This window comes from Trichomycterus rosablanca, chromosome 15, assembly GCF_030014385.1.
Source record: "Trichomycterus rosablanca isolate fTriRos1 chromosome 15, fTriRos1.hap1, whole genome shotgun sequence".
NCBI lineage: Eukaryota > Metazoa > Chordata > Actinopteri > Siluriformes > Trichomycteridae > Trichomycterus > Trichomycterus rosablanca.
In genome coordinates, this window is record NC_086002.1 from 25,553,477 (window position 1) to 25,566,253 (window position 12,777).

Here is a 12,777-nt window from a genome sequence, read left to right on the forward strand (position 1 = left end):
TTTTTAAAGGAGTAATCAGTCATCAGATTACTTTTTTAAGGTAACTATGCCATCACTGTACATGTAGGACTCAATTATTAATCACTCATGAAATAAGACATGAATTAATGCTGTCATGAACCTGCACTATAATGTTTCTGGTACGTCGGTGTGTTTATGAATCTGTTCATTCAGTGCAGGTAAACCTTATGAATCCAGCCACATGGTTTAGTGTTTAGCCAAAATTATTATTTTTATGAATCCTCAGGAAAGTGAAGGTAGATTAGTTTATGCAAAAAACAGAACATAAAAAAACTCTTTAATCTCTGTACTGTATATTGTCTCTACTACTTAATGACATTGCATTATGTAATGTATGCTAAAATAATGTACTGTGTTAACAAGAACGCCCTATTAAGTCATTATAAACATCAATCTTCCACTTCATATACCAAACTGACATTAAAGCAGATACAGTAAATGTAAACGCAGGTGAAAATACCCAGTAATTGTATAAATGTTTATTATTTAGTGTTTAATATTTCATTCACTGCTGCCGGTCCCATATGAGAACATGAGTGAGTAAAGTGAAATTTGATTCTGCGTGTTATCCTAAACTCACCACATAGCGGCAGTCAGGGCCCCAAAATAGTAATATATTAATAAATAAATAAAAGAAGGTAAAGTATTACAAACATGGGAAGCTATCTAGATACAGTGTGTATGACATATTCAAATATAATATTTAGAAAGAAGAAAATTCTCTTAACTTGATAAGATGGGTGGCTCTTAAAAGAACCGTTGGTTTGCCAGAGCGACTAAGGCGCTTTACTTGGAGCTGGTGTACTTGGTGACGGCCTTGGTACCCTCGGACACGGCGTGCTTGGCCAGCTCACCGGGAAGCAGCAGGCGCACGGCGGTCTGGATCTCCCTGGAGGTAATGGTGGAGCGCTTGTTGTAGTGAGCCAGACGAGAGGACTCACCAGCGATACGCTCGAAAATGTCGTTGACGAAGGAGTTCATGATGCCCATAGCCTTGGAGGAGATCCCGGTATCAGGGTGGACCTGTTTCAGGACCTTGTACACGTAGATAGCGTAGCTCTCCTTCCTGGCCTTTCTGCGCTTCTTACCTCCTTTACCGGCGGTCTTGGGGACGGTTTTCTTGGAGCCCTTCTTGGGCGCGGCCTTCGCCGGTTCAGGCATGATGCTGCTGTTTCCTCTAGAACAAACTGCAAGTGAATGTAGACGCTCTACACGCCCGCTTTATTAACCCTGCATGCTGAGTAAGCCATGTTGGAACACGTAACTCTGATTGGTCCAAGCTCCTGGGTTTCTATTGGACAGACAACATACCGTTCCACGCCCCCTTCTGCCCCATTCACTAGAATCTGTTCTTTGTTGTCTGTTCCCGCTTAATCTGAGGTCGATACATGTTTTAAAACCGAATATAAAAGAATCAATTGCAATATTTTATTAAATTTATATAAATATATAGACAGACAGACAGATAAGATAAGATAAGATAAGATAAGATAAGATAGACAGATAGACAGATAGATAGACAGACAGACAGACAGACAGACAGACAGACAGACAGACAGACAGAAAGACATATAGATAGATATTATTTTTTGTTTTATAGTGAGGCATTCAGGGACAATGTTTTACTGTATTTTACACAAAGATCGTGTTAATGATTGTAGTGTAATCTACAGTATGGCTGTACATTGGTAGTATGCAAACACGCTGTATGAAGGCTAAACGAGAGATCTGATAGTTTAACTGTCATAAAATTTCAGTTTATATATTTACGTATATATATTTATTTAAGTTTGTACATATTTGATAAATTTTTTCCTTTGTGATTTTCAAATTGTAATATTTTGTGTTAAGAACTAAGATTATTAAGAGTGTTTCTAGGGGGACATATTTTGACGTCACACCTCACTTAAAGCCAGTGTACATGAAGTGATGTCGCAAGTGTAAAGTTTTTTTTTATTCAAGGATCAAGTTCATTTCTTTTTTTGGTTGTGTGTAACCAGCGAGTTCTACGGTGGTGAAGTTTTGTGTGACCAAGCTGATGTTTAAGTTACTACTGAAGTTGCTGAAGTGAATAAAACCACCCGTTTCTGAGAACAGAAAGCTTCGCAATTCCTTGAGGAAGTGATAGATAGTAAACGTAATACTAAAACTACTAATGATAAATCAACGCTTTTAGGGCTACACAAGTGAATTGATAAAAAAGTGAATGTGTTTTTTTTTCTTATAATGATGCTTTCAAGCTTTTGGGGCTAAACGAGTGATTTGTAAATCTACGCATCAGTGAACGTACTACTAATAATAATAATAGCAAAAACAATAAAGCAGGAGAACTTTCTCTTTTATAGAAACTATGGGTGGCTCTTAAAAGAGCCGTTGTGTTAGCGTGGAGGTCTGAACGTTTAACCCCCGAATCCGTACAGGGTGCGTCCCTGGCGTTTCAGAGCGTACACCACGTCCATTGCGGTGACGGTCTTTCTCTTGGCGTGCTCGGTGTAGGTGACGGCATCACGGATGACGTTCTCAAGGAAAACCTTGAGCACACCGCGGGTCTCCTCGTAGATCAAGCCGGAAATACGCTTCACACCGCCACGGCGAGCCAAACGGCGGATGGCGGGTTTAGTAATACCCTGGATGTTATCACGGAGAACTTTGCGGTGACGCTTAGCGCCTCCTTTTCCAAGACCTTTGCCGCCCTTCCTTTTTTTTTTTTTTTTTTTTTTTTTTTTTTATTGAATTTAATCACATAATTACAATAATAAACAGGGACAAATCTCTATCAACAGAAAAGTACATGAATCAACTTGCATAATTTCATTTTTTTTAATTTTTTTTTTTAAACTATATTTCTCCCAGACACATTTGTATGAATTTCTTTTTTCTAGAGTCCGTCTTCTCCTCATTTCTGTTAAAACTGATTTAAAAACAATCTCACTTGGAATAAAAACTTGATCTATTGTCATTTTACACCTTGTTTTCCATAATTTTACTTTTACAATATTAATAATTAACCATAATATTTCCTTTTCCATCTTTGAGAGAGTTTTATTAAACAACCCAAAAGCAATATACTTCATATTTATTTGTATATCGACTCCTATTAGAATAGTTTTTGTCCAGACCTCTCTAGATCTATAACATTCAAATAAAACATTTTCTAAAGTTTCGTTTTCGCAACAGTTTGGCATAGGACATTTCTTAGTTTTAACATAGCAACTCCAACTGACAACTGCTCTCACTGGAAGTCTTCGAACAGAGATTAACCATACCACATCTCTAATAGTTTCTGGCATTTTACTATTTATATTATTAACTACTTCTTCGCTTTCGTGGGGTTGTAGTTCTCTATAATCTATTAGGTTTCCATATATTTTATCTACGATAAGTTTATAAATTTGTTTATTAGAGTAATTAACCCAGTCAATATTTACAATTTTAAATTTTGTGATAAAATCTGAAAAAACTATTTTATAGTACGGAATTTGATTTCTTATTTTCCCTTTTTTTTCCTTCCAATTTGAGGTTTTTCCAATCCACTTAGTTTGTCTGTGAAGTCCGCATGCAATAATTTTACAAAATGCAATTTTTGTTTTAATTCCTAAATCTATTGCACCTAATCCACCAAATTCCTTACTTTTAAATAATAATTCTCGTTTAGTAACTTCTCTAGTTGTTCCCCAAATGAAATTGCAACTAAGTTTATTAATTTTTTTAACCCATATATTATTGAGTGGAAAAATGCATGCTAAAAGATTTTTGAAAGAACAAAAGTTTTAATTATTGCAATTTTGGTTTTATAGCTCAGAGAAATATTAGCAAACTTACCTACTTCATTTTTTATACACCTTTCCTTTTCAGTCCAATTGTAGTCGACACATTTTTGATTATCAATATAAACACCTAAAATTTTTATTTGTTGTTTTTCTGTAATATTAACTTGAAATTTTTGTTCTTCATTTCCTATCCAAACACATTCACACTTTTGTAGATTCAATTGCGCACCAGAAGCTTCTTCATAATTTTTAAAATGTTCATAAATTATATCCAATTCTTTTTTTGATTTAATAAACACAGTAATATCATCAGCATAGGCAGTTGTAATAAGTTTTTCATCATTTAATTGTACTCCATTTAGCCTGTCATCATTTTTTATTTTTTGTATTAACGGACTTATTGCAAGTACATATAATGCTGCACTGAGTGGACATCCTTGTTTAACCCCTCTCAAAACTGGAAAAGGATCAGTTAAAATACCATTTACTTTAACTTGTACCATTGATTTGGCATACAAACACATACATTCTTAAAACCTCTGTAATATATTTCCTGGACACATAATCAAAAGCTTTCTTTTGGTCTAATGTTACAATATAAAAGTTTTTTTCAGAACTACATACTACTTCTCTTAATGTATTGAGGTTATCCCACATTAATCTTCCCTTTACTGCACATGTCTGTTCTTGGACAATAATATTCTCTAAAACATTGTTTAATCTATTCATAATTATTTTAGCATAAATTTTATAATCTACATTCATTATCGTAATATGCCTCCAATTATTTATATCTGACATGTCGCCTTTTTTATGCAATAAAGTCAAAATGCCTTCATAAAATGAGTCACACATAAAACCTCTCTTAATTCCTTCATTAAATAATCTTTTCAAAAAAGGAGCTATTTCTGCTTTAAATGCTAAATAAAATTCAGAAGGTAAACCATCTTTTCCTGGTGATTTTTTAACATTAAGAGAATTTATAGCCGTTATGACATCTTCTTCTGTAATTGGATTATTTAACAACTCATCCATTTTGTCATATTTATAACTGAGGAAGGATTTAAGTTTATCATCTTCATCATCTTTATCAGTGAATTGATAACAAAAAATGCATCAGTGAATGTGTTATTTTTACTTATAATGATGCTTTCAAGCTTTTGGGGCTAAACGAGTGATTTGTAAATCTACGTATCAGTGAACGTACTACTAATAATAAGAATAACAAAAACAATAAAGCAGGAGCACTTTCTCTTTTGTAGAAAATATGGGTGGCTCTTAAAAGAGCCGTTGTGTTAGCGTGGAGGTCTGAACGTTTAACCCCCGAATCCGTACAGGGTGCGTCCCTGGCGTTTCAGAGCGTACACCACGTCCATTGCGGTGACGGTCTTTCTCTTGGCGTGCTCGGTGTAGGTGACGGCATCACGGATGACGTTCTCAAGGAAAACCTTGAGCACACCGCGGGTCTCCTCGTAGATCAAGCCGGAAATACGCTTCACACCGCCACGGCGAGCCAAACGGCGGATGGCGGGTTTAGTAATACCCTGGATGTTATCACGGAGAACTTTGCGGTGACGCTTAGCGCCTCCTTTTCCAAGACCTTTGCCGCCTTTTCCTTATTTAATATTTTATTTAAACTTCATCAGAGTACATGGAAATTACATTACATTATCAAGACAATCATTTACAATTTTAAAATCTTCCACAATTCAGAGTCCTTAAATAAAACATTCATTGTTCTTATTTTTTTCAGTTCAGTTCTTATATTTTTATAAACATTCTCTGCTGAAACAAATTGTTGGTCAATAGTCATTCTGCATCTTGTTTTCCATAATTTAGACTTCACAATACACAGTACTAACCACAAGAAGTCATGTTTATCTTTAGGCATGATTTCATCAAAAATACCGAAACAGACGGACTTCATATGAATTTTAATCTCAAGACCTAAATTTTCCATTTTGCTCCATACTTCTTGGGAACGATAACACTCTAGAATAAAATGTTCTAAAGTTTCCTCTGTCTGGCATTTTGGCATAGGGCACATGTTTGTCTTCACAAAACAACTCCACTTCACTACAGATCTCACTGGAAGTCTCCTCACTGCTACCAACCATGTAATATCCCTTAACTTCTCAGATATTTTTTTACATAAGATATTATTTACACATTCTTTCTTTTCCTCTTCCTGACATGGTTACTGCTCTCGTCGAGATAAAGTGAGTCAATGCAGGACGAGCGTTCACAGTGAGCCTGTTATTTCCCTCTACTGGACCTAGTTGAAGACAACAGGGCGGAGTTAAGCAGCGACCGCCCACTGTGACCACAGCTGCTCAGAGTAGGCCTTGTGGAACGCGCTTTTAATATTGTACAATTAGGTGGGACAAATAGCCATTAGAGACATGACAATGTAGCCAATAAAATCTATACCAGGGGATGAGGCAGCGTGGGAGAATATTTCAGTTTATGATCAAAATGGTAGTTCAAATAAGAAAATTTAGAGTAAAATTGGAGTAAATTAAACAAAATGTTTTAAAACCTTTCAGGGTTTGTGGAAGTAGCATTAGAAACATGTTAGGGTAAATAAATGTACATGTAAAGCACCTGCATCAGTGTAAGAGTCTTTATGAAAGTAAATAAAATGTCAGGGTAAATACATAATACGTAAATGGACAATGCTTGTGCTTGTTGATTCGTGTGTGTGTGAGCACTCAGCCACGCCCGGTCTCACTCTACACGATTAAACTCTTGCTGTATGCAGATGATCTGGTCCTTCTGTCCCCCAGCGCTCAGGGTCTCCAGCACAAACTGGACCTGCTGCAGCAGTACTGTCAGACCTGGGCCCTGACAGTCAACCTCAAAAAGACCAAGATTATGACCTTCCAGAAAAGAGCCAGATCTCAGGGAACCAAACACACATTTCAATTAGGACATCATGACATTGAGCACACTAAAGATTATACTTACCTCGGACTAAACATCAGTTCCACAGGAAACTTTAACCCGGCAGTAAATGAACTGAGAGAAAAAGCTCGCAGGGCGTCTACGCCATAAAACGTCAAACATTTGTGGAAATTCCGATTTGAATCTGGCTTAAAATTTTTGAATCAATAATTGAACCGATTGCTCTATATGGCAGTGAAGTTTGGGGTTCGCTTACACACCATCAATTCCATAATTGGGACAAACATCCATTAGAGACCCTGCACACAGAGTTCTGTAAAAGCATCCTAAAAGTGCACAGACACACCACGAACAATGCGTGCAGGGCAGAATTACGCCGATTTCTTCTTATTATAAACATACAGAGAAGAGCAATCAACTTCTGGAACCATCTAAACGAGAGCGACCCCCAAACTTATCATTATAAAGCCCTGAAACACCAAGAGCTGAGCAAACATACCAGTCCCCTCATCCAACTGGTCCTGAGTCACTACACCCACACACCACTAACACACACCGACACACTAATAACACACACTGATACACCACTAACACACACCGACACACTAATAACACACACTGATACACCACTAACACACACTGATACACCACTAACACACACCGACTCTAATAACACACACAGATACACCACTAACACACACAGACACACTACTAACACACACAGACACTCTAATAACACACACAGATACACCACTAACACACACAGACAAACTACTAACACACACAGACACTCTAATAACACACACAGATACACCACTAACACACACAGACACATTACTAACACACACTGATACACCACTAACACACACAGACACATTACTAACACACACTGATACAGCACTAACACACACAGACACTCTAATAACACACACTGATACACCACTAACACACACAGACACACCAATAACACACACAGATACACCACTAACACACACAGACACTCTAATAACACACACTGATACACCACTAACACACACAGATACACCACTAACACACAAAGACACTCTAATAACACACACAGATACACCACTAACACACACTGATACACCACTAACACACACAGACACTCTAATAACACACACTGATACACCACTAACACACACAGACACTCTAATAACACACACTGATACACCACTAACACACACAGACACACTACTAACACACACAGATACACCACTAACACACACTGATACACCACTAACACACACAGACACTCTAATAACATACACAGATACACCACTATCACACACAGACACTCTAATAACACACACTGATACACCACTAACACACACAGACACTTTAATAACACACACTGATACACCACTAACACACACTGATACACCACTAACACACACCGACTCTAATAACACACACAGATACACCACTAACACACACAGACACACTACTAACACACACAGACACTCTAATAACACACACAGATACACCACTAACACACACAGACAAACTACTAACACACACAGACACTCTAATAACACACACAGATACACCACTAACACACACAGACACATTACTAACACACACTGATACACCACTAACACACACAGACACATTACTAACACACACTGATACAGCACTAACACACACAGACACTCTAATAACACACACTGATACACCACTAACACACACAGACACACCAATAACACACACAGATACACCACTAACACACACAGACACTCTAATAACACACACTGATACACCACTAACACACACAGATACACCACTAACACACAAAGACACTCTAATAACACACACAGATACACCACTAACACACACTGATACACCACTAACACACACAGACACTCTAATAACACACACTGATACACCACTAACACACACAGACACTCTAATAACACACACTGATACACCACTAACACACACAGACACACTACTAACACACACAGATACACCACTAACACACACTGATACACCACTAACACACACAGACACTCTAATAACATACACAGATACACCACTATCACACACAGACACTCTAATAACACACACAGATACACCACTAACACACACAGACACTTTAATAACACACACTGATACATCACTAACACACACAGACACACCACTAACACACACTGATACACCACTAACACACACAGACACTTTAATAATACACACTGATACATCACTAACACACACAGATACACCACTAACACACACAGATACACCACTAACACACACAGACACTCTAATAACACACACTGATACACCACTAACACACACGGACACTCTAATAACACACACTGATACACCACTAACACACACAGACACACTACTAACACACACAGATACACCACTAACACACACTGATACACCACTAACACACACAGACACTCTAATAACATACACAGATACACCACTAACACACACAGACACTCTAATAACACACACTGATACACCACTAACACACACAGACACTTTAATAACACACACTGATACATCACTAACACACACAGATACACCACTAACACACACTGATACACCACTAACACACACAGACACTCTAATAACATACACAGATACACCACTAACACACACAGACACACTAATTACACACACTGATACACCACTAACACACACAGACACTCTAATAACACACACTGATACACCACTAACACACACTGATACACCACTAACACACACCGACACTCTAATAACACACACAGATACACCACTAACACACACTGATACACCACTAACACACACAGACACTCTAATAACACACACTGATACACCACTAACACACACAGACACTCTAATAACACACACAGATACACCACTAACACACACAGACACACTACTAACACACACAGACACTCTAATAACACACACAGACACTCTAATAACACACACAGATACACCACTAACACACACAGACACACCACTAACACACAAAGACACTCTAATAACACACACAGATACACCACTAACACACACTGATACACCACTAACACACACAGACACTCTAATAACACACACTGATACCCCACTAACACACACAGACACTCTAATAACACACACTGATACACCACTAACGCACACTGATACACCACTAACACACACAGACACACTACTAACACACACAGATACACCACTAACACACACAGACACACTACTAACACACACAGACACTCTAATAACACACACTGATACACCACTAACACACACAGACACACTACTAACACACACAGACACTCTAATAACACACACCGACACTCTAATAACACACACAGATACACCACTAACACACACAGACACACCACTAACACACACAGACACTCTAATAACACACACTGATACACCACTAACACACACAGACACTCTAATAACACACACAGATACACCACTAACACACACAGACACACTACTAACACACACAGACACTCTAATAACACACACAGACACTCTAATAACACACACAGATACACCACTAACACACACAGACACACCACTTACACACACAGATACACCACTAACACACACAGACACTCTAATAACACACACTGTTACACCACTAACACACACAGATACACCACTAACACACACAGATACACCACTAACACACAAAGACACTCTAATAACACACACAGATACACCACTAACACACACAGACACTCTAATAACACACACTGATACCCCACTAACACACACAGACACTCTAATAACACACACTGATACACCACTAACGCACACTGATACACCACTAACACACACAGACACACTACTAACACACACAGATACACCACTAACACACACAGATACACCACTAACACACACAGACACACTACTAACACACACAGACACACTACTAACACACACAGATACACCACTAACACACACAGACACACTACTAACACACACAGATACACCACTAACACACACTGATACACCACTAACACACACAGACACTCTAATAACATACACAGATACACCACTAACACACACAGACACTCTAATAACACACACTGATACACCACTAACACACACAGACACTCTAATAACACACACTGATACACCACTAACACACACAGACACACCACTAACACACACTGATACACCACTAACACACACAGACACACTAATTACACACACTGATACACCACTAACACACACAGACACTCTGATAACACACACTGATACACCACTAACACAAACAGACACTCTAATAACACACACTGATACACCACTAACACACACAGACACTCTAATAACACACACAGATACACCACTAACACACACAGACACACTACTAACACACACAGACACTCTAATAACACACACAGATACACCACTAACACACATAGATACACCACTAACACACACATACACACTAAAAACACACAGACACACTAATAACACACACAAACACGTTACTAACACACACCAACACACCACTAACACAATAAAGACTCAGGAGCAGGAGAAATCTGCTAACACAATTAGAATAAACCAAATTACACAAACACCCAACAAAAATATCTGAATTATTGGGAAACTAAACTCAAAGTAAAATGCAGTGTTATTTGGCCCTAAACAGACACTACAGTGCAGCAGATTATCTGAGCACAGTATCCGACCCTAAATTAAGAAACACCCTGACGAGGTACAGACTGAGAGCACACGACCTGGCTTTAGAGACGGGGCGACACACCCGGTCCTGGCTGCCCCGGGAGGAGAGGTTGTGTCAGCACTGCACTCTCAGTACAGTAGAGACGGAGCTGCACTTCCTCACCCAGTGTACCAAGTACCACCACATCCACGCCCAATCTTCCCTAAATTTAATACCGTCATCCCCAACTTTACCTCCCTCCCAGACCCCGACAAACTGCCCCACCTACTGGGGGAGCACAGAGAGAGCTGCACACTAGCAGCACTCTATACACACACCTGCCACTAGGTGAGGGACAGTGGGTGACCATGTCCCATACACACACACACAAACTGATTGTTATTACTACCTCTTTACTGTAAATATTATAATTTTTATTGTTATTGTTTTGCACTGTTTTTATTAATATTTTATTCTATTTAAAATAATATTTTATTCTATTGTATTCTATTTTGCACATGTAACTGTTTTGTATATATTTGTTCTTATAGGGCAGTTGTAGCCTAGGGGTTAAGGTACTGGACCAGTAATCAGAAGGTTGCTGGTTCAAACTCCACCACTGCCAGGTTGCCACTGTTAGTCCCTTGAGCAAGGCCCTTAACCCTCAATTGCTTAGATTGTATACTGTCACAACTGTAAGTCGCTTTGGATAAAAGCCTCTGCTAAATGCCATAAATGTAAATGTTTTTATTATTTCTCTGTAACTTGCTTTGGCAATACGGATGTCCTTATTTGTCATGCCAATAAAGCTTCTTTTGAGTTTGAGTGTGTGTGTGTGTGTGTGTGTGTGTGTGTGTGTGTGTGTGTGTGTGTGTGTGTGTGAGTGAGTGAGTGACTGAGTGACTGAGGGAGAGAGCGAGAGAGAGAGAGAGAGAGAGAGAGAGAGAGAGAGAGAGAGAGAGAGAGAGTGAGAGAGCGAGAGAGAGTAAAATAGTAAGTGTAAAATAATAATAATAATAATAATAATAATATGACTAATGGATATTGCCTAACCTATAGGCAATCACACTAATAAGTAAAATATGAGTAAAATACTGTGCCACCTGTACTGCTAGAGTCATCTATGTTTTGTTAAATTGAGTGTAAGGGCCATGAATGAGTAAATAACTAAATAAATACATAAAAAAATTAATACCTTAAACAACAAAAAAAAATGTGTAAAACAGTGTTCAGATTATTCTGGAATAAATAATAGTGATGCAAGTCTGTATAAGTTACATCTGTGTTAAAAATGTGTCTGTATATTTCACTTAAAATAGAGGGGGGAACAGTGTCTGTCAGAATTTGGACCCATTCTGTCAAAAGAGCATTTGTATGGCTTCAAATTGATGTTGGTCAGGAGAGCCTCAATCCATATTACCAAAAACTTTAATTCCTCAG

The 12,777-nt window shown here is 38.2% G+C and overlaps 2 protein-coding genes across 2 annotated transcripts; both read right to left on the reverse strand.

Moving 5' to 3' along the window:
- Positions 1 to 750: 750 nt before the first annotated feature.
- On the reverse strand, positions 751 to 1,196 carry LOC134329036 (histone H2B-like). The gene has a single exon (XM_063010280.1). The coding sequence runs from the start codon at positions 1,180 to 1,182 to the stop codon at positions 808 to 810; it is 375 nt and encodes a 124-aa protein (XP_062866350.1). The 5' UTR covers positions 1,183 to 1,196; the 3' UTR covers positions 751 to 807.
- Positions 1,197 to 5,107: 3,911 nt separating this feature from the next.
- Positions 5,108 to 5,401, reverse strand: LOC134329103 (histone H4-like; the record flags this gene model as incomplete). The annotated part of the gene is made up of 1 exon (XM_063010351.1): positions 5,108 to 5,401. A coding segment is annotated over one exon (294 nt), but the record flags the coding sequence as incomplete, so codon positions are not given.
- Between the last annotated feature and the right edge of the window lie 7,376 nt (positions 5,402 to 12,777).

Coding starts and splice junctions, on each gene's coding strand:
- LOC134329036 (XM_063010280.1), bottom strand. CDS start 1,182: ATGCCTGAACCGGCGAAGGCCGCGCCCAAGAAGGGCTCCAAGAAAACC.